Raw genomic sequence first — 23,772 nt, 5'->3', positions numbered from 1 at the left:
AGGCTGTTCTTTAGAAAGTTTACTAAGATAAAGTTAAAACTCTGAAAATAAAAGATGCAAGTGTCTGTCAAAGTCATGCTTTTCTTTTAACAGATGGGTAATGTTTCATGATAAAAAAATGTTTGCATTGACTGTATTAAGATTAATTATTAATAAGAAAGCAAGTATATTTTCGTAGGGCTACAGCTTCAGGATTCAGTTGCAAGATTAACAGTTCAGTTTGCTCAGTGGATAAAGTTAAAATACATTTAGTTTAAAACTAAGTTAGGGCAGCTGTTAACAGTATAGATTACTCATGTCTTACTTGCAGCATTAGTTCAGAACTGTCCATATTACCATGTAACTGTACAACTTATTCTGCGCTATGACATGACTTCCAATAAGCAAAGCTGTACGCAGCAATTATGGAAGAAGGAAAAACATGACATTACAAAAGAAATCTTCTAAATATATACCTTTTCAAGAAACATAAATTTTAAACACTCCTCTCTCTAATAGGGCTGGGCAATTTTTCCATCTGCTTGATCAGCACATAGTTGTGGCATAAAGTTCAATAGGACATGAACTCCACTGACCGAGTTAGCTCCCCAAAGAGTCAACATGATAAAGCAGTCTTCCGAAATCTAGCATGCTATCTTTCAGAGGGTTGAAACAGAAGTCGCAACAAAAATCTCATTTACTCACACAAAAGGCAAAAATGAAGTGGCAGAGGAAAGTACTTTCCCTCCCACCATATTCTTAATTCACAAGTACATTTGGAACATAAAGTTCCCAAGGGTGACTAAAGCAGAAGATCCAAAATTATGTTCAACATAAAAGTATTTCTAGATTCTAACAAAAAGATTAGTCAGAAGAACACCACCATGAAGGACAATTTATAACTGGTGATGCACTTTGCACACCAGCTCTGCACAGTTGGGCATGACTTCAGTCTGAATGCCCACACATACAGCTGCTGGGAACATGTAGATTTCTGTCTCTTGGAGGGATTTCCAAGACACTTGGCAGAAAGCCATGACCCTGCTCTTTCCTTGCACTGGGCAGCAAAACTGGCAGGTGCAGAGAAGACAGCTTTCTGAGCCAACCCCCCTAACTCCACGCAACAGAAGTCCAGGAGACAGCGTGTGCTAAGGCTCCACTCCTGCTCATGAGGGTCAAGGACCAGAACTGTAAAGGGGAACTGATTATCCTGGACTCACCTCAGAGAGTTTGTGCTGGGCATGCATGAAAGTTGCCCAGCACATCCAAACCTCCCATTCAGAAGGCTATCCATGAGAAATACTGGAATGGAAAAAGACTGCAGCTGTGTGTGCTGCAATGAAATCCACAGTGTCACTTTCCTGTGTAACAGCACTGCAGCAACACAGTGTGGTTTTTTTGTGTAAGGAGAAACACCTTCTTTGAAACTGCTAAGGTTTCTTCTGTTTTTTCCCCTATGAATGATGAAGATATTTGATTAATTTTAAAGTTGGCACTGATTAACGTCCCAGTTAACAACACTGCAAATCCCTCAAAATACCGTTCTGTATATGTTTCCTAAATAATACTGGAACATGCTAGGAGGAAGTAAAGTAATACTGATCTCCTCCACAATATGCCAAATAAGCAGATCTGAGTTTGCTTAGAAAGTGCTGATAAGTAAGAACTGCTTAACAGAAAACCTATTTGAGTTCACACTCACCAAATGACAACCTAAAATTATTAAGAAAGAAAAAGGGAAGAATATACTTCTAAATTTTTTAACATGTTAAGAAAAACTTGCCTTTTCTCTATTTCACACAGTAATATAATTCTACAGATACAGACCAAGAGTAGAGACAATACTACGACCACATTCAAACACCTTTATAAAAAGACTTTTTGCATTTTTGGTTCTGCAAACTGTGTTTCAAAATGGGAAATAATTATATTTCTAGCTTAACGATAAATGATTTTTCTCAGCTGAAACCTGGAACCAATCTTCCATGATCAGACTTGCTAAATAAAAGATCATCCAGCTGACTTGTATGTGGTTTCTGTAGGAAAGAGAGTCACTCCCCAAGTCTGATTCATATCCAATATGTATTTGTACATTAGATTTGTGCCTTTCAAACATTCAGACATTTTCAGACAAGAACACAGTAGCGATACCACAAACATCTGAATTCCTCTTAAAATAATTTAGACATGTCAGTGTTGAGCAATAGATGTGCTCTCGTGTGCAAAGAAGTAAAAACGCGTACTTGAACCCAAGATTCTCCACTTCCTGAACTGTTATCTCCAAGAGAGTAAACCTCTAGAGTACATCTCCACATGACACATTTATCTAAAGTGGCTGCACACATATAATCATGGCTTTTGTTTAGTGATCATGGTCATTTTGAGTTTGTTTAAATACTGCAGCCGAATGCTTATAAACTAATCCCAGAACATTTTGAAATGCTTCAAAGCTTTTAGCGGGGGAACCTCTTGCATAGGCTTTGTAGATGAAGCTGACCACAGTTCACTGGAACCAGCCAGCTCAGGTAAGTAAGATGAAAGCAGACATTTCCTGAAAATATGTTGAAAGCTTTCCATTAGACTGTACCAGGGGTATACACTAAAACCAGCAAGTGCCCTGCTGGTATAGCAACCAATCTTCCCACTGCTTTCTCCATTTTTTCTTGCACTACAGTATTTGTATCTATTTATCTGCTTCATTTGGTATCTTGCAAAGTTCTTTGGGGAAAAAAGATGCAACTTCTGTATTCTAGTTTACAGCACATTATAAAGCAGCTATTACTATAACAAAAAGTTCTGCTTAACATACTAAACATTGCAACAGGAAGACACAGAAATCTACCACTGCCAAAATTATTACAAATGACAAATAAAAAATTTGATCTAGAGATCATTTTAAAGAGTCACCCACTCCATGATAGGCATGAATGCAATTATTTGAACATAATTCTCTAGCTGTCAAAGTGTACTCTAAGAAGGTCAATACAGCATTGCTGAATGTGCTGGTCATAAAGATAGAATGCCTCAGGCTAGATTTTCAATAAAGGCTGAGACTGGCTGTTCATATTTTATATGATAATTTGATTGATTAAATCCAGCTGTTCACTAGGAACAAGAAACTGTTGAGATCTCCAACATTTTATACTTCAAGAAAGACAGTCACACTGTCTAGTTTTAGGCACTTTATTTCAGAGCAATGAATTAGAAGTCCAGGTTTATTTAATAGTCAGTAGACTCAAGGGCACATAAGTCCTTTTAATAGCTTGTCGAGGACCAGCACACTATAAAGAGAGCCCAGGTCTCATTTAAGCACCAAAATTAGATGTTATGACTATCCAACATGCTGTATCCTACAAAGAGTTAATATGCACACTCCAATGAAGACAGGATAGCATTATCATAACATAATACAAAGTACTAAGCAGTGATTACACTTAAATTCAATAGAGCAGTAATGATAATAGTTATTCTGCCCAGTAGCGTATCACAAAAAGGGTCGGGGCACTCAGAGTGCAATGTGAAGTTAAGCACACTTCGAGTCCTCAGCACATGCTAGCCATATATGAGAAGGAAGTGGTGAGCCACAATATCAATGCACAAAATGGGGTGCAAGCAAAGTCCAACAGTTGCTACTTTAAACAAAACAACCCTGCCCCCTTCCAAACAAAACAAAAAATACTTGAGGTCTTAGTACTTTCTTTTGAGGTATACCCTGAAATCCCATGCTCAGTCTGCCTTCTGTAGTGCCTGTTCTTATACCTCCTGTACCCCAGGGTATCTATAATATGGTCTTTCATCTTCCTGGAAAAAGGAAGTATTATTCTTTTCCACGGTGCTGCTTATGTTACTTTTGCTGTTCAGTGTTAGGAGTAAAATGGCCATCCTGTGTCTGGGATCAGGTCAAGACCTATGAATAGATACTCTGAAAACGTACTCTTCTCTCAGTGACAGAAGCTAGTAACGTGCCACTCTGACTCAGGCCCCATACAACTCTGCAATCTAAATGACATTACATGTGCTGCAACATGCATTATCTCTCAGTATAGCCAAGGGGAAGCCAGAGAAGACTTAATAGAGTGTAATTCTTTTTATGAGCAATATTAGTAAGATATGACAGATTCCTTGGCAGACTGCCAGAGGTGAGAAAGGGCCACAATCTGAGGACCTGTCTGCGAGGAGTTGCCCAGGTCCTTAGTAGCCTTTCCTTGCACATTCTGGCTTCCACTAAATATTCAAGTTTGATTAGAATTCCCAAATAATTAAATGTTCTGGTTTAATCTTTCCAGAAATGATGCAACACTCGTCATCATCTTAGAGCAATCTTAACACTCATTCTACCCCATCTACATTCTCCCACATCCTCTCCTAAGAGGGGGCTGAGAGAAGTTGTTCAAAATCTGAAGATCATGAGCTTGCAAGAACCTTACAATAAGCTGAAGTCAACAGGAGTTTTATTCATTATTTCATTAGGAAGTAAAAGTAAAAAGAGACTTGGTTCTCTGCTTCTACTGATTGCTACCAAGACTGCTTGCTATCTGTATAACATTTTAAAGCAATTGTAAAACAATCATTAGGTATATAAACATGTAGAGCTTCATATGCAGAGAGACCAGCAACATGTTTTAACTTCTGACCAAAAGAGTCACCATTTCCTTAAATGTACAGAAACTACTTGAAAAATTCATAAGATCTGTTTCACAAATTACCAATTGAACCATAAGAATATATAGTAAAAATGACAAAAGATTTGTTCTTATAGCTGATAAAAAATTTATGCCAAGGCATTCAAGTAAAGTTACTTTCTGTGTTCTGATTTAATGAATCATTTGAGCGGTATCTGGCTGGGTGACATAGATGTAAGGCTCGCTGAAGCCTACTCTAATGCCTGCTGGTATAGTCTTCCTTGGGACAGTAAAGCCAGAACAATGTGTCAGACTGAAGTAATATCAAGGAAAGTAAGTGCAGTACTGGGGATGCTATGAGGTTGGCCCACAACACTTCTTGACCTGAGAATGTCTGTAAGTACTTCTCTGTCCTACAGGCTCCAGTGACCCAGGAAGCCCAAAAGAAGCAGCAGCAGTGCGGTAATAAAGAGTCTCTGGAACAAGATTTTTGCAATCTTGTAATTCAAGCTGAAAGACATAAAGATTGCTTGATGGTTTAACCCTACTGAAAGGCAGGGCCTGACACTGTGTGAAACCACCAGTGATTTCTTAAAAGGTGAACTGATGTTAAATGTTTAATATGAATTTGTGAGAGAACTGTCTGTTTTACACACTGCAAAGTTTATATCTTTAACTTCTTAAGGAAGTTACTTCATGCATATGACTACAGCTTTTACAGATCATGCCTCTGTGTAGTTTACTGAAAGACACTATAATAAAATCAGGCCTCCCATTAGCAAAACCCTTGGAAAGAGTTTAATTCTACAGTAAATAGAACAAAGCTAAGGAGGACTGTAGGCACTGTAGCATCATGATCTTAAGCAGTAAAGCTAATCCTCATAAAAATAAAATACTGCGTCCCAGTATTACTTTCAGGAATTCGCGAGTTGCTAAAAAAGCTCTCCCCTCTCAAATAAGTTTGCTAGAATATTCAAACAAACATATTTAGAAGCACACCATATCTTTATGGAAATAATTTGACTTTAATTGGGAAAGTGAAATCTTTTAAGAAATCAGAAGTAAAATGAGAAATGAAAAGTGTAACAGTTATGCCAAATCCAAGTAATACAATACACGTCATTTTGTCCTGCTGTCAGAGAGGGGAAGAATGTCTGTCAGCAGCAAATGGAAGAGAGTGAAATATACTCCTTCTTCACCCCACTAGCCCTCTTTAAAAATCCCTAAAGCTTAACTTTTCTTTTTTTAACATATCATTAAGTTTTTCCATTGTTAACATGTTGTTGCAAGTGGGACAATCCTGTCGTGTCTAGAGAATTTAGTTCATTTGCATGAAAAAATAATTCTGTTGATTCCTCAGTTAATTTAAAGAAACCTTTCCCTCCTTTTATCTGAAAATTAAATCTTGTCTCGAGAGGCTAGTTAAGACAGTTGTGTATGTGAATATTTGACATTAAAGGGTACTTACACGGATAACAAAACAATAGCAATTAGAGTCCATTCAGCCATTTTGTGAATAATATTTCTGTTTGTTAACCTGAAAAATAATTAAAAAAAAAATCAGAACATTCCAGAGTGAAAGTAAACAGATATTAACTGCTGAATTTTGATTTAAGTCTACCATTAAAAGACTTAACACACTGAGTTACAATGTGGCAATTACAGCTGTATCTGAGCAATTCACCAACTTTCAGGCTTCTCTCTTATCTTATCCTGTAATGGGGGAATTGCAGAATTCCCAATATGTCTCTTTTTTCCTATATGAAAGTGGGATGGGGAAGACTGAACAGAAGCTAATTCTTTGAATTAGCTCGCAAATAGACCTGGCTGCTATGAGGGCTCAGCTCTCACTCATACCCACTGGGAAATTCTCAGAAACCGCACATGTGTTTCTGAAAAGATGGGCCTTCCTACACTTGGTTTCCCCCCTGTTGGCTTCAGATCCAGATTTGCTGTAAAAGCTAATGTTGCGGAAACAGACTGGATTTTATAAGACACTGGAGATAATCCTCTGATGATTCTTGTTTTTAAAATGGAAACCCAGAATTCTAACTGGCAATGGGAGCCAGTACACATAGAAGAGCAAGAAAATGAGGTGTGAATCAAGAACCACATGGGTGCTCAACCGAAGTGCTGCTGCATTTTATACCTGCTGACCCATCTGGCTGAACTTTGTAATAAGACAGATCTGCTTTAAGTCAAATGTTAATCTGACTTAAAACAATTCACATGTGAATTGCTATGGCTGAATTTAGGCCTGACCCATGGTGTTCAAGACAAGCAATTTCATGGAAAAGTCACAGCCAAAAACAAAGCTGTGGCTATGCGGGCACCCAAAAAGGCTAGCAGAATTGATTTTATTCAGGCAGATGGCGCCAAGAGAAATACTGAGGGGCGAGTGCCTCCCTATGTTTGCTTCCTTCTTGCTCTCAGCTTCCCTTCTATGCAGCCTTGTATAAATTCAAATCCAGAATGAAGCTACCCTGTCACTCATACCCACTTCTACAGGCACTGGTGAACATGGGAGATTGCTTAAAATGAAATACCTGACAACAAATTCAAATCCAGGTTTTCTTCCCCAGTAAGATTATTTTTTTTTTTTAAATTTCTTTGGGCAAGTATACAGTTACCCAAAAAAAGTGTTAAAAAGTGGAAAAGCATTTGTACTTGCCATTGTTAAAATTCAAATTCTGTTAACTAATTCCCCAAAATTATATTCAAAGTGGTCATTAAAAATGCAGTTATGAATGAGAAGTTTTATAGGATCATTTTGCATTTCCTTATTTCAGAAAGATATTAAAAATTCATAAAATTAATTTTTATTTAAGGATAATAATGATTAAAGCAGTATTATCCTATTTTTATCCTCAAATCTCCAAGTCTTCCAACCAAAGTAAGATTTTGAAGCAATGATTACTCAAATAGTGTCTCAACAGCCTGAGTTTTGTTAAATGATTCTACGAAAAGCAATATTTTGTACTACATGTACAGGAATTGTCATATCAAACTAGAACCAATAGTTCCAGCAAATACAGATTTTCTTATTAAAAGATTCGTGTTTCCCAATTACTATTTGAAATAGCTAATGGCGTTAGCTGGCAACAAAGCTTGTACCTAGTAAAATGCTACATTTTTCTGGCTATAGAACAAGAGACAAAACAAAGGCTGAATGTCTTGGCTCAATACTGATGACAGTGATAAACACTACCAAGAAATGCCTGATGGAATCATCTTGACAAGCAATTCATATGTAACATTCCAGTTAATCTGCTATGATGAGACACAATGGAAGAGACAGCTCCAAGCCACCTGGGAAAACTCTGTCAAATAGAGAAAGCAGCTTTATTTCAATGCTCTACAAGGAGTTATTATTGATTAGAGCACAGGAAGGTGTCATTCCTGTACACAAACTGAGAGATGCAGTTATTTGTATCAATTAACTCTTATTCAATGTTAGTATTGATTGGCAAGGTTTGAACACTAGTTATTGCCATCAATATGCTATTTATGAAGGAGGTAGTCAAAAAACACAGATAACCAGCAGGATACGACAATATGGATCTGCTGATGTACTACTGTCACTGGACTGGATGAACAGTCAAGTCAGGCTTCCACAATGCGTAACCGTTCAGTACAACACCTGTCCTAAAGCACTTATGCAGCTGAAAAAAAAACCATTTCAGGCAGATCAGACTAAAGCTAGCAACCTACAGGTGTGAAGCCTTAAATAATAAAGATCAGTGAAAGGGCAGTCGCTTTCAAAAACTGTGTGTCAACACCAAGGCCTCTGAAGAGCAAGCTTTCAGAAAACAGAGAAGTGCAAGTCCTCTGTAAAAATGGTTCATTAATTCTTTGTCTTGCCTCTAGCCAAAACTGTTACTTCAGAACAATCCATGCAAGAGAGGTCACTAGATTTCTGTCATAAACACATAATGCAGAAATGTTAAAACTCTACAAAACTTTGTGTTCAGGATTTGAGTTTTGCAGTGAAATATTTTCTGTTGAAGAATTTGGCTAAATTCTCCCTCACCTACCCCAAAAAAGAAAAGAATATGCAACTTTTCAAAACAGAATGTCTCTATTTTCCTGGCCTCTGTAGGGCAGAATAGGTAAGCCAAGAAGATCGGATGATCCCAAATAGCCGTATGGGTCGCTTAGTTGCTAGTTTGTGGGTGTTGTGGTTCACCCCAGAAAGATGCACTGCAGCTGGACTTGACTGCTTCCACCATCCAGTGGGTAGCAGGACCCATGCAGCAGTTTTAATACTCTATGAAGGAGCTCAGACTGAGCAAATGGATCCAAGTGGTAGAAGCTGAAAGGATAAAGGACTAAAGAGTAAGATGCAAAAAAATTCCATCCCAAATGACCTCCCAATAACAGACTCGTGCCCAGCCTGCAAAGAAAGTGAACTCCAATACGGAAGTTGGAGGAATACAGGAGAGTCCAAGATTAAGGTAACCAGTAAATAAAAAAAGTAAACGCAAAAATGACAGAAAAAGAGCATACACAGTTGGTTCTACTTCTTTTCCTTTAGTTGTCTTCCCATTTAATTACCATCACTGCAAACTTGGCTAGCAGAACCCATTAGCAAATGATGGCCTGATTTGTAAACAGTGCCTGCTGTGGCGGCAGATTTAAGCACATCCTTAAGTGCCTTGTGCAAGAACTTGAACAGGGACCACAACAAACTTGAAGTTATAGGAAACAAACTCAGCAATACAGGAGGTCAACACGCTTTTCTCAGCAGGGTTGCATTTCCTGGGATTTCTAGAAAACAATTTGATAACAGGAACACTGTCCAATGGGGAATGGCAGAAGGACACCAGGATTATCATGCTAAATAGTTATCCACTAACAGGCCCCTAGCATCAGGTATTACAAACGTGATTAAGATGCAAGAAAATGTAACTGGTTAATTAAAAAAAAAAAAATCTTTTTAAAGTAGATTTTTCTTTATACCTATTTATAAATTATAGTCTCGAGTGTTATTTCCTCTTCTAGAAGTTTGTTCATCCTTACAATGAGAATATACTTGTCATGTATGAATCTACGAGCTCAATTTTTAACACGTTACTATGAATTTGACTAATAGCTAGTAGCAATGAGTTATTAGTACTAAATGTAAGTTTGGTGAAAAAACATTCCTTTGAACAGGTCCATGTTTGCTGTCTTTCAGTTTTACAGTATGTCCGGGTCCATGTTTGCTGTCTTTCAGTTTTACAGTATGTCCGTGTTCTTACACTGGGAGAAAAAGAAAAAAATGTGCCCCAAATGGAGATTTTCTTTCTTTCTTTTGTTTTACAATTTACCTTTCTTGCAAAGCGAAGTCATCAGCATCTTTGCAAATGAAGCAGCTTTTTTGTTCACACATCCAGGTTCCCAGGTGTAGGCACATGTAACTTCAGTTCAAGAATCTGACCTGTTAGTTTAGCCGTTTGCCTATTCTGTAAGGCAGCAAGCTGACTTCATGGGATTAGGACATAAAATTGTGACTTTAGGGGACCTCAGCTATCTGTAATTGTTCCAAAACTTGCACTAAGATGAGCGAAGTTTAACTAACCCATGTCAGCATAAGCAAATACTAAAGCATAGACTGTTTTTCTTTGGGCTTCAACTAGACCAATTAAACCATAGAAGACAGTTCCTCTACCCCCTGAAAAAGAGCAACATATTTATGTACTGTAGTATAATTTAGTTTTATGACAATGAGCAAAAATGAGCTACTATTATAACTTCAGGCTCTCTTCAAGAGAAGCCCATTCACTTGAGAAGAGGTCATTAATGTTCTGGTACTTTCACATTTCCATACAGAACCTTGTCTACGACAAAGTATTGCTGATTGACTTGAAACCCAGAACCTAAAATTCCACTTAACAAGGGTAATAGGTAAAAGCCTATCAGTGAGTGTATACAATAGATAACATACACTCACGATATATATTTCAAAGCTAAAATATTGTCTTGGAAACAAGGAAAGACAAAGCTGTAATGAAAACTCTTGAACACATTTTTAGCAAACAACTGTATCATATTCATTGACAGAGTTCAATGTCAATGATAAGCTCCATAAAAGGAGTTAAAATACTTGCAACTGTAAGATACAGATGAAATTCTATTTCCAATATGGAATTTTATGCTTAAAAAAAACCAACCACACATTCACAAACATAATCATTTAGCCTCGATTTATATATAAATAGCTAATTTTCTCTTGATCTTTTAACAAAGTGCTCTTACACACTCTGGAGAATTATTTGACATCTCAGTTTTCATAACAAAAGCTTACAGGCACTGAGGGACTTTGTTTGGGAAGAGCTCTAACCATTCTAAAATGTCTCTTGAGATGCCTCTAGTGTGTTTCCCAGCAGTGGTGATTGAATAAAATGCTGCCCAAAGGAGGTTGAACTGCAAGTGTTCCTTTAAAAACCAATGGAGCTGAAAATCGTTGTTGCTTAGTTCACCATGTGCTCTTTTACCCTTCTTCAGCTAAGCTCTACTACAGCCATGTGTTTTATCTCCTACCCTCTTTGGCAAGTTCTTCAGCCTCAAATATTTCCAGTACAAAAAGCAGGAAAGAGCACTAGCATTTGTCAGTGCTCCCTCCATAGTCATTAAGCATTTTAATCACATTAACAAAGAAAGTAACGTGTAAGTTTCTAGACCCTGCAAACATAAATACTGTTTAAAATTTATCCCAGGTCCCCCTGCCAAAGCATTCAACCTAAAATCAGAGAGACCACTCATATTAAGTAAATTTAAACCTACGTACAGAACTGGAGAGTCAAACCTATGCCTTCATCTTAATATCCATGAGCTAGCTTTTGTGTATCAACAGATACACAAAATGTATCACAAGTGCAAGAAAGAGAAAGGGCCCAAAGGTTTTTATTGCTTCCCTATTTCCTGTATTTTTGTATTATTTTACTATCAATGACAATAAAACTCCATTTATTTTGAGATATATATATAAAGGCACTTACAAATTCTTGTGTAATGCCCACAATTGTCTTCAACAATCCCCTGCCTAAAATGCTGAATTTCTAAGCAATTTATCTGGAATCTTCACAGCAAGAGAGCCCCAAGAACTTGCTACCATTACCTTCAACTTACTTCCTAACAAAAAAGACTTAAAAATAAACTCACAAAGTGTTATCTGAGGGATCAGAAATAGGTCAGGGGAGACTTTTAAAATATAATAAATTATTGCTACATGAGCCAGGTATTGGGATCAAAGTCCAAATTAACTAGATTTGGTTCCATTCTGTAAATCCACAGTTGTGTATATATGTAAGTTTTTAGAAGTCCATTTTGGCTTTAAGGCTCCTTTGCTATAAACCTTTTTTAAAACTTCATATTCAGGCCACTTTGTCTTTGAATAGCAAAAACAATTTGAAATAGAAGTTCTGCTTTTGAGAACCTCCATAATCAATCATACAAAACTGGATTGAAAGAGACCAAATGTAGTTTTTCCAGTTCTATCAATCCACAAGCTAAAGTGACTATTAAGCATTTAGACTGCAGAGCAACAAAACTGTTTTAAGACACAAAGATCTTATTCGAATAGTAGGTATACATATATAGTATATACATGCTGCTCCAATATAACAAAAAATATCTTCCCTGGTTTCAGTGTTGTTGTTAAAATAAAAGGTTAATCACAACTTAAAAGACTGCAATTACAGAATCAAGTTCAAACACTAACAATTCTTTTAAATAAAAGAGATCATGCACAAAGTCACCAGAAAGGAAAAGAGTAAGAAATAGTAAGAAATATTTCCATAGTAAGAAATCCTGCGTATAGAGATCTGTGTTTTAGTGGCATCTTTTCAGAGGTCCGATAAATCATAAGGAATCAGGTAGAGCTGGGTTTCTATTCACCAAGGCCTAAATTCCTTGTGGCAAACACCACATGAATGAGTTTTGGAAAATTTACGTGTAAACCTCATGCAGGTTGGCGATGTGGGGGGGAAGTTTCAAGAGTGACAACGTACACAGAGTTAGCAACTGTTGTTGCTCCTTTTCCTGACAATACTTCAAGATGCAGGACATGATCTAGGTCCAAGTTATGAGAGTTGTGTCCCAAAGAAAACCTAAAAATGTTCAGAGATGTTATCACCATACTGTTTTCCCTCCTTCTTTATCCTAGTGTTTCCAAATACTGTCGTTAGTGCTTCTGACTGAAGCAGAAGCTTCATCTGTTGTGGTTAAGTGTCCACTAGATCTACTTCCCCTTGAAATCAGGAACAAGAAAGGTCAAACTGGACCTTCTTCCTGGCTCTAGAAGTTAGTGGTAACTATTATTAATCACAAGAAAACCATTTAGCCCGGCTGTAGGGAGCCAGAGCAAAAGAAAGCGACAGATCTCAGAAACTCATGGTTAATAGGAGGTGACGAAGTAGCAGAACCTTTAAAAGACTCACCATCATCCTCCAGAGACCACTGGCCTAGTTTTTAAAAATCTACAAATACTCCTGGTGACCTTAGGGAAAGGGTTGACTTGTTAGCCCACAGGGAATGTGACATTACCTACATGAACACACAGCTGGAAGAGGGCAAATCTGCAATGGGGCCCTCGCTGTGCCCAAATTGCAAATCATTCAACAGCATGTTTAATTAATCAATCAAGAAGAATCTCTAAATAAAGATCAATACTCACCGGAAAGTTTTGACAAGATTTTTTAGCTCTGTGTAAACATCACCTGGAGTAATCTGAAGAGGGCCCAAAACTGCAGGTAATCTAGAAGGCAAAAGACCCTAGTCAATATACATTTTCCTCTTTTTCTCATTTCTTCTCAAGTAGGACTTCCGCCAAAGCTCGTGAAAGTTAATAAAAAGAAAGAGAGATTGACTTTTGTGCAGCAGATCAGGCCTGTAGTTTACATTTCAGATTCCTCTGGAGTGGTGTTTGGGCAACACCTTCACTTTACAACAGCTTGTTTTTAAAAATAAGAAGCTCTAGTTCAGTGTGAATGTGAAGAAGAAATTAAATATAGTTTTACATGCATACTCTATTAACACCACATTTCAGTTCTGACAAGACATTCTTACCAAAAAATCAGAGTGTTTACATTATGAGGATTAGAATTCCAGGCCTCATAAATGTTTCAAATATTTGTATTTGCTTGGTTCAAAAACAGCAATACAAAAGGAAACTACATGTCTAAATGAGGTTTGCATAGAGAATATATCTGCTAAGCTCAGAGTCACATAGATGCAACAGAAATAACATTCCAACTGTAAGCCTGATAGTTGGAATCAAGATGATAGTAGGGTAATCAGAAAATTTCAAAAGAAAGAAAAAGACAGATTGCCTCCCTACTTGACTGTACAGCACACAACAAACTGCATATACTGTTTAACTAGTTGTCAGTATCCCCAAACGCTGGAAATAAGACGCATTTTCACATTTAGGATGAAACTTTTGCCTCTGTTTCCTTGTTTAATAGTTAATACCCTCTTGCATTTGAATATCCAGTTATTTACATTTATATGCATATATGTGCATGGTGCATCAATATTGCTGGAAGAATCAAGATTTCTATTCTCCTTCACATCACTGCATGTTTTACAAAAACTGAGCACAGGATTCTTATGATGCTGGCCATATTCATGTTCCTACTGACTTCATCTGAACACACCAAGAAATCATTGCTTTATCACAATGAAAATTGTCTCTCTTACTTGAGTGTGACAGGACTACTGTATCACCTCATAAAATTTAAAAAGACCCAACTAAAGAAGGGGATAGTCAAGAATAAAACCTCTGAAGAAACTAAGAAAACAACATTCTGTCTTTCTTATCCTCTATTCATGGAGTACCAGACTTCGAAGTTCAACAGAAATTTTGCTAGAAGCTGAAAATGACTGACAAACTTGTGGAAAAATTTGAAGGGGCAGAGAAACTGCTTTACCATACCGCAGTAGACCTTGGAATCTATGTGACATTGACACTTACAGAAAGGTCACAGATAGCCACCTTTTTTGCAGCAAGGTTTGATTCCATGTTTGTAGCCTGTCCACACTTGTTGAAGGTAGAGAGAAACAGAATGGAGGGTTTTTTTTTTGTTTTTGGGGGGAGTTTTGGTTGAGGGTTTTTTTTTTAGTGAAAAAAAAAAAAAGCTTCCGCAAAATCTAGTTTGGCTAGCTAACACAAACTACAACCACAGAAAAGCAAAATACCCCTAACAAAAACACCACAATCGTGGCCTTCAAACACTCATTTATCTGCATTGCATTGACAACAGGAGTATTTTCAAAGTCCTCTCAACTTTGACAATTTAATAATTTTAACAGCTACAGCAGAGATGCCTTAATCTCTCTTCTGGGACTCCAAAGCCTTTTTATGTATGTGAAAAAGGTCTGGTCTTTGCTTAAACGAGGTTTGAAAACACCACTTCCTTCTGTGTAGATTTGTTTACCAGTAACTGTATGTTTAATGTACAGGAGAAATATTTGCACTCCTCCCAATCAACTTCAAGTTTTTCAGTTTAGACTTGAGCAGTTGGTACATACAGCTATTTAAATATTTAATATTTTACGTCCATCAGAATCTGCTTTTAAACAACTTACAAGAATCAAGATTAGATTATTTCCAGACAACTGAGGGAAAAGAGGATGATAAATAAAGGGCTTGCTATGGAATTTTTTTTTTTGAAGCACATATTCTCATTTTAAGCTCCATGTGTTATACCAACATTTAGATCCAAAACCCACAGAAATTTTCAGTGTAATGGCACAATTGCCTTGACTTCTGCCAACTACTGAAGAGCAGGAACATGCTGTCATGCCAGTCTGCAATATTGTCAACTACAAGCTCCAACACTTGTAGGAAGGGACAGGTTTCTTCTAGACAATACCTTAGTAGTGAGATTCTGCCATCTACCTCAGCAGGCTGTGCAAACTGACATCTGCAACTGTACCGCAGATGACTGTCTCAGAAATAAGTAAGTTCTTTACGGCAATAACGGGTTTAAGTTATGACTAAGGCCACCTAGAAAAAGCCAGAACGTCCTTGCACAGAGTGTTTGTTTCTCAAAATGATGATCCATGAGCACCAACTTCTGCATGATACTTAACCGAAATAAAGGATACTTACGCTTTTCTCAGTTTTTCAAGGACAATTCGCTTTCTAATCTGCATTTGTGCATTTGAATCAACAAGTGGGAAGGTGAGATCTTCCTGTTGATCATCCTGTATTAAACAAAAAATAACAGCTATAACCTAGCATTTAATTAAAGTCAATGCATCAAAATAGTCACAGCTTACGAATAAATGTTTAAACATAAGAAAACTCTTACCTCTGAACATAAAAAAAAAAAACCAACCAGTAATTTCTTCATGGGCAGAGGTTTGCTTAATCTGACCCAACATACAGTGTGCAGCTAACCTATTTTTCCCCCTCCCTGTGCTAGATACTTTAATTCAACTAATGATAAATTCCTTCGAAACTTAAGTCAGAGTAAACTTTTTCCAAGAAGCAATCTAATAGCTTTGTTTTACAAGAAGCAGCATTATGAAAATTATACCCTCTGATGCTAATGTCACACTTGAACTTTAAAAGCAAAAGCAATTTCACGTGCCAGTACAAACTGTACAACCTATCTAGCCTAGTCAGCATACTGTTTTTACAGTAGTGACAAGAAGACCTGGCTGCTGTCACTTGATTTGTCTGACCTGGAAGAGGTAAAACCTCAGACCACTCTATTTCCTGCAGTCTGCAAATCCTCCAGAGGTCTTTTTCCATATTGTCTATATTGCACCAGCATATCCAAACAAATCAGCAGGTTCCAACTCAGAGAATTTTAACAATAAGTAATGCCAGAGATCTAGTCTTACTCAAGTATACGCTGTCATGAAAAAAGGCAAAAAATCATTAAATAAAAAATTCTATTTAATGAATGAATCAAAGGGGGAGGAAAAAAAAACCCCAAACGTGTTCCCTCCTCACCCAAAGCCTACTCTCTTACAACAGATTGTTTCATCTACGTAAACCTTTTTTACCTTCATGCTTCACAAACTGAAAGACAGCTATCAGAATTCAATGTGTCCCAAACAGTCATACAAACTCATTCTTACCAACCTAAAATATGATTCCTCAACCTTATGGGATTGTTGTGAATCTATCCAACCTTCCTTTTAGTATTTTACATTAATAGCTTGATGTTACCTTGGCCATATACACTTAGGATGACAGAAACAAAGAGCTTGTAATAATTCTTTGAAGGCAGGCTTTATACAGCCTCGATACTATTCCACTGGACACTTACTTTGTCTTTGCTTTGATGTTCCTCTGCTTCTGCATGTGCCACCGCCTCTTCAGCCAAGATGCACTTTCCTTTATAGAACTCTTTTACTCGGAGTTCTAGGAACTCTGTTTCTTCTTTTAACTTTTCGTAACTAGGCACAGGCTTAACTATTCCACCTGGGCTTGTGAAAGGCAAAGAATAGTTCAAACCGTTTTCAGACTCCCCTACAGAAACAGTGTTAAGATCATCAGCTGTATCTAAGTCATCCTCATCAAGTTCTTCATTCTCCTGGTTGGCAGACGATACGCATTCTGATGAGCATAAAGAAGTGTAGTTTGAGCCATAGAGAAATTTTAAAGTTTCCTCGGTTCTCCATTCCATAAGTGTTTGCTTAAGCACTTCTAATAAACTGCCTTTGGAATTAACTGCATCCCTCAGTTCAGTTTTTTTATGTTCTTTTGAATTAGCTAGTGTTCTTTTAAGATGTTCTGCCCCTCTTTTGCTCACACCTAGAAAAACTATCTGTGAACCACTACAGGTGTTTTCATAGTTTTCTGAAGCACGTGATCTTCCTAGAGTAGTATTTTTGGAAGGCTTTGCAGTTATTTTGTTATGAGCAGAGCAAGCACACATTTCTTCCTGAGCATCTAATGTACAATTAGATAGTCGTTCAGTGGCTTCTACCACATCTGAGTCTTCAGTTTTAGAGTTGGAATAAACTTTCTGAGCATGCTTCTTTTTGAGGATGCTGTTTGTGTGCAATTGCTGTGCAAAACTGGCTGAACTTGACTGACTTCCTGGTAGGACAGAAGAAACAAATTCTTGTTCAGTGTCACTACTAATGTCACTGGCTGTGTCATGAGAACCAAATTCACATGGATTTGAAGATATCCTAGGATTTTCAATGTCAGAAGCTTTAATTACTTCATCACATAGTTTCACCTCTTCTCCAGACTGTCCACTGTAACAGAAAACACAAGTTATCAATGAAATAAGAAATGGGTGTTACCTGTAATAGCTTTTCATTCTTGTATAAGAAAGATAAATAAAGCATTTTCCCCTTGTAATAGAAGTGTACTTTTTTGCTTTAAGAATCACGGCTGCTCTTCTAAAAGTTTTCTCGAACTCAAAGAGTTGTAATGTTCTGCAATCAAGATGAGAAGTATATACACTATTTAGAGAAGTGAATTCTCAGGTGCTTATTGGCAGTTAGAAAAGAATAGTAAACAGGTATTATTAAAGACAACAGAACAATGTCAGACTTAGCATGATGAATAGTGCAATTTTAAAATGAAGATAGGCATCTTAACATATATATGAATATAATACCCTAAAATCAGGGTGACAGCAGAGCTGTTTTTAGTGTATGTAAGTTTGCCACCTAATGGCCATGTGTTGCAAAAGAAAACAAACAAAAAGTCACAATACACAGCAAGGTACAGAGAGATGACAGAATAGCATGATTTCATTTTAGCTGATATAGATGGTTTAGATTAAGAAGTACAGAAGCTTTCATCACATATAATTGGTACCATTTTCTTTATAAAGAATACATAGTATAAAATATGCAAAGTACAAACAGTGTATTTGTTTCAGATTTCAACAGGCTCAATTAAGACATTCAGGCCAAGGGCAGCTGTACACTAAATCATACAGATCAAATAGGCTGTTTTAGAATCACAAAGGAAAAAACTAGAAGACAAATAATCCTTTGTGTAGGTTCTAATAAGGTCTTGTCTATAACACAGGAAATCAAAGATTCCCCTTTCACCTGATACGATGTTAATATTTCTAACTATAAGTGCATATAACAAAAAAAATTATTGTTCAGTGTACCTCTGTCCCTCCTTCAGCAGCTCTATGTCTGGTGGTCTGCAAAGAGAAGATACAGAATAAAGATTTTCCTGCTAAATCAATGCTCTTGAAATACACAATACATAAAATACATAGTTGAGGTTGGAAGGGACGTCTGAGGATCTTCTAGTCCATACCCTCTGTTCAAAGCAGGGTTAGTGAGAGCAGGTTTATACATACATGTTCACAGAGCATGACTCACGTGCCTGCAGCACAATGCTGTTATATTGAACAACAACATTTAACAGAATCAGCAAGTCACACAGATGTTAGTCAGAAAGGACCTCTGGAGGTCTCTAGTTTGACCTCCTGTTTGTAATGCAGTTGTCACCAGCACTAGATTAGGTCAGCCACAAATTCATGAAGTTTAAATCTTGAAAACCTCCAAAATGGAGATTTCAAAACATTGCTGACTATCCTGTTTCATTCCACCATAACCTTAGTGCAATTTTTTTTCTCAGTGTCCAACCTGAACCATCCATGCGATAATTTGTGGCCGTCACCCCTTGTTAAGTTTTCTGCCATCAACCAAGAAGCTCTGTAATCTTTGTAACTTTTTTTCAAGTAGTTGTAGACTGCTTTCAGATCACCCTTTGGTCTCCTCTTCCACAAAGTAAACATGCCAAGATCCTCACAGGTCACAAAGTTCCTATAGTAAAAACAATCCTGGGCCGTTTATAGGAAAATGCTCCAAATTAATGCAAAAAAAAAGGACTATATGACTAGAATATCTTTACTTATTTAAAATTTTACTTCCTTAAAAATTAGGATATCAAGTTGAACTGCCTTAAGAAAATGGAGTGCAAAGGTTTCCAGAAACTCTAAGAACTATAACTAAACAAATTCTGACAGATTTCTTTCCAAAGATCTACTTGCAGTTAATCTGCTTCAATTCAGTTATGAGGCAGCATCACAATGCTATTCATTTTATCCAACACTAAATGTTGAAATCCTCACCCACCTGTCCTATGAAAGAAAGAAAACCTTTTAAGCACGCACTACATGCAAGTCAATGCACTAACACCTCTCAGACAGTATACAAAAAACCCCCACAGGTTTAAAAAAAAGATGAAAGCTGCAACATGCATTCATATGAATGAATTGAGTTTGGAAACGAAAGGTGATAACATACAATGATTTAAATTATTAACTCCATATAATGCTTCTTCAGAGTTTTAAGTGGAGATTGTAGTCTTTTCTGTCAAAAGAATTTCAGATATCCTAATGTGTAAACGTTTATCAGTGTGTGCACGTGTACATGGTTGTGCAAACACACATACCTAGCCATGAACTATCTGGGGTTTTGTTTGTTTGGTTTTTTTTTTTGAAAATACTGCCTCCCCCCACCATACAGCATAAATAATTAACCACGTCAGGCATATCAGAACCGTACACTTTCGATGCTAAGAATAAAGGGAGATTTTAGAAATACTTTCTTTAAAGACAGCAAAACGAGAGCACAAAAATACTGGTAAGCTTACTTAAACATTTAAGGAAGAGACTAGTTTTACCTACTAGAATCCCTCAGATCAGGCTGCTCTAAACCTCTTCTCTCATTGATCAGATATTTCATATGACTGATCTGAACTGTGAAACCAAGCTCACACATATAATTTCAGCTAGTTTCTTTTGTTGAAAACCAGGAGACTATGAAAAGTAGTGTCTTAGATAACGAAAAGCTGAATAAATTCAGCTGAACATTCTCTAGGCAAGGCTTTGAGCAACCTGGTCTAGTGGACGGTGTCCCTGACCATGGCAGGGGGCTTGGAACTAGATGATCTTTAAGGTCCCTTCCAACCCAAACCATTCTATGACTCTATGATTTATTGTTAAACAGTGACACCCATTGGCTCAATTCATTATTTGCAAGCCTATGTTTCCTAAGCTAGGAACACGGACTGCATCACACTGTTCCAAAATGTGTACTGCAGTAACAGCAAGAAATGGGCAATCTAAAGATAAGAGTTTTAGCCAGGATAAAGAACCTTTTCATGTTATCGTCTGCTTTCAGGTGCAAGCATTCCCAGTCTAACTTTAAGACCAATGCAAAGTGCTGTGCTAAAATCAGAAAGTCTCTTTTAACAGCATAAGATGAATTCATCCTGTACATTATACGGTTTGTAAAAATCCAATCCTAGTAAGTACATTTTAAATTTAATAGGAGTGACTATTATTTATGACTAGTCTGCCCTCTAAACCAACATTGTCACGTCTACTGAGTAGTCATGAGTAGTACCGAGTCACGTCAATTATTGTGATCAATATGGCAACAACACTTTTAAAATGAACACCATGCTAAGCTAACATGTAACATCAGTTACCTCTGCTTCAGCCTAATCATTTTGATGCATTGCAGCTAATTAATTAGCATTGCGGCTTGGATAGAGAAAATAATATTCTCAAAAGGAGCAATGAACATATAAGGTTATACTTACTTTTCTTTGTCTCGCATCCATACTGGACTTTTGGAAATTTGAGCTTCAAAATATTTAGATGCTCTATAGCAAAAGTTGCTGCAAAAGCACTGGAAATGAGAGGGAAAGCAAGAAAATATGACTAAAGACAACTTTAATACTTATAGAAAGGTACAAAAGTCATTGTTTTTTATGCCTGTAAAATTTAAGTACCAATTCACATTTCTTTTTAAGCCTGTGACCAGGTTTTTAATTCACCTGAGAAACCAAACCTATCAAATAGGTCTACCCCACTCCCCAGAAGCCACTTGGAACTGCTTCTTTTCTGCTTTTTGCACTTTTATTACATACTGAGAAGCAAACCAGTGTTGGATTCTACATAATAATAATTTTTAAAAACCCTCAAAATTGTTCAAAGAGCAATCCCAAAACCCAACACGATGGTCATAAAGATATGTAATAAAATTCAGGTGTTTAATAATGAAAATTTTGGTTGGCAACAGAACTTGTGTATTTTGCAATACTCAGAATAACACCAAAAATTTTGCAGTATCTTTGAAAAATTAACTTGCATACTTGCATCAGGGAACAAAACAAAACATCCCACTTCTTCTCGGAGTCTTGCTTGAGAAAGCAATTCCCAGAATTTTGTGTATCCCAAAGTTGTAACCAGAGGAAAGGAATGTACACTAGTGATCCTGAAGAAATTTGTTCTGAAACTAGAAACATTTATCCTACAATTTAGCGTATAAGCACCTGTAAGTGATTGCGTATCCTCTGAGCAGGCAAAGACGACTTTTACTCAACCACATGCGTGAATACGCTTAAAGAAAGACACAGACTTTGTGAAGAGATAGGTTTTATGTTGAAAAGTCCTCAAAAAAGAACCCTAAAGGTGGTCACACTAAGGAGTGCATAAGATGTAACTTGTATTGCATTACTGCAAACTTCAGTGAATGAAAAGGATGCGCACTTTGACCCTACTAAAGCCCATTGACTATATTGGAGCAAAACAGAGAACGCTTCTTCACAAATGTCTGTAAAAGATCAGCTGTACCACATTCAAACTGCTATCCAAGTAAAACTTTCCATGTTGTATTTAAATTTAGAAAAGAAAATAAATGTTTTTTTGTCTTTCCAAAGAGAGCATCTAGAAACTGAAATGCACGAAAAACTTCATATTCTAATAGTTCACGGAAACGATTTTCATAAGAACCAAACATATTGCTCTGAATCAAGCCACTATACGAATGCTGCTACAAAATGCATTTCTGATGTTGATATTAAATACATTTTACAAATAGTCTCGTTACCATACCTTTCTTTCAGTGATATCATAAACTCTGTTTGTTTTTGTTGAAATTCTGTACTTCTGTTTTGGCACCTAAAACAATATGCTTTCATCAGCAAGACTGTTACTTCCATCAAGACTTTACAGTAAACTTCATTCTTAATTTGCGTATTTTAATATGTGTAGTATGTTCTGTTTTAACTGAATTGCATACTACAACCACCTTTTCTCTCAATTTGATATTGTACCTTCTCAGATGTAAAATGGCAATTTAACTTTAATCATTTACATCTCACTATCGGTAGAAGACACCTTCAGATCTACACGAAAGCCAATGCTGAACATAAAACAGTGGAGCTGCCATGGTAGAAACTTTACTCATGTATAAGTGTTGGGCAATTACAGACAGGTCCTTCTTTAATCCATATCTATTTATATGCACGTGAGACTGTGCTGTCAGAGACCCCCGCCACTACCCAGACAAACCTAGAGAGGAACTTACATAAAATATAATACAGTTTCCAAGTGAATTTCTGTGGGGGCATATGAAGGCCAAAACAGTAAAATTTTTTGTACTTGAGTAGATTTTTTTCAGATAATCAGGTGTACCACAACTGGTATTACATCCGTTATCGAACTGAACTCTGAGTCCTGCTTAAGCTCTGACATACCATACTTAAATAAGTGTGACTATGATTTTGACACAGGTAATGTACATTTTTAGAGCAGATGTATATGCATTCACATAGTGACAACCCTGTGTTGTATTATTTTTCCACTTCAGTCCTTCTCACAGAGATATGTGGTTACACTGAAGAAGGAACTAGAAAGTTTCTGCATGCACAAAGGAAGGCCATGAAGCCTTGCCTCATTCATCTTTATTACTGTCAAAGTAGATGCTAACTGACTCTGTCATACAGTAATGATTGTCAACTGATCAAATTTTACCTTTTACTTCAAAAGAATTATACTGAAATGGAATGATATGATGCCTGGCCCATTACTTGACAGTATTTTAATCTATGTTTAATGCTGTAAGTTTAAAATTAAAGAGAAAATGCAAGAGAATAAAAATCGTGAAGGGGTTCTTATGACAACAGCATTAATAAAAAGCAACTTACATTTTCCAGTTTATTTTGACATAGAGGATAACCACATAGTTTGATGATAGACCGTTCATCAACAATGTCTTTATAGTGAGATGGAGTAATAAATTTTCCCTAAAATGACAAGAAAAGAGTTCAACAACAGATACTGGAAAATCTGTCATTTTTGATACTCAAAACATCTTATAAATAAATAAATATTTTAATTTTATAGCAGTTATCTAGTAAGTTTAATAAACAACATTTAGAATCTACACAGTA

The 23,772-nt window shown here is 36.7% G+C and overlaps 1 protein-coding gene across 1 annotated transcript in view; it reads right to left on the bottom strand.

Annotated features, from left to right (window-relative positions):
• Positions 1 to 6,058: 6,058 nt before the first annotated feature.
• RPAP2 (RNA polymerase II associated protein 2) overlaps positions 6,059 to 23,772 on the bottom strand; it is a gene marked incomplete at its 5' end in the record, with an annotated part of 19,436 nt that continues 1,722 nt past the window's right edge. Inside the window, 8 exons of the mRNA XM_009586664.1 lie at positions 6,059 to 6,138; positions 13,258 to 13,338; positions 15,697 to 15,791; positions 16,868 to 17,807; positions 18,683 to 18,718; positions 21,136 to 21,224; positions 22,433 to 22,498; positions 23,527 to 23,625. Coding sequence (XP_009584959.1) covers positions 6,066 to 6,138; positions 13,258 to 13,338; positions 15,697 to 15,791; positions 16,868 to 17,807; positions 18,683 to 18,718; positions 21,136 to 21,224; positions 22,433 to 22,498; positions 23,527 to 23,625 — 1,479 coding nt within the window. The remainder of the gene's footprint in view (positions 6,139 to 13,257; positions 13,339 to 15,696; positions 15,792 to 16,867; positions 17,808 to 18,682; positions 18,719 to 21,135; positions 21,225 to 22,432; positions 22,499 to 23,526; positions 23,626 to 23,772) is intronic.

The sequence above is a fragment of the Fulmarus glacialis genome, unplaced genomic scaffold, assembly GCF_000690835.1.
Source record: "Fulmarus glacialis isolate BGI_N327 unplaced genomic scaffold, ASM69083v1 scaffold25961, whole genome shotgun sequence".
Classification (NCBI taxonomy): domain Eukaryota; kingdom Metazoa; phylum Chordata; class Aves; order Procellariiformes; family Procellariidae; genus Fulmarus; species Fulmarus glacialis.
This window is presented reverse-complemented; position numbering and strand designations above follow the sequence as displayed.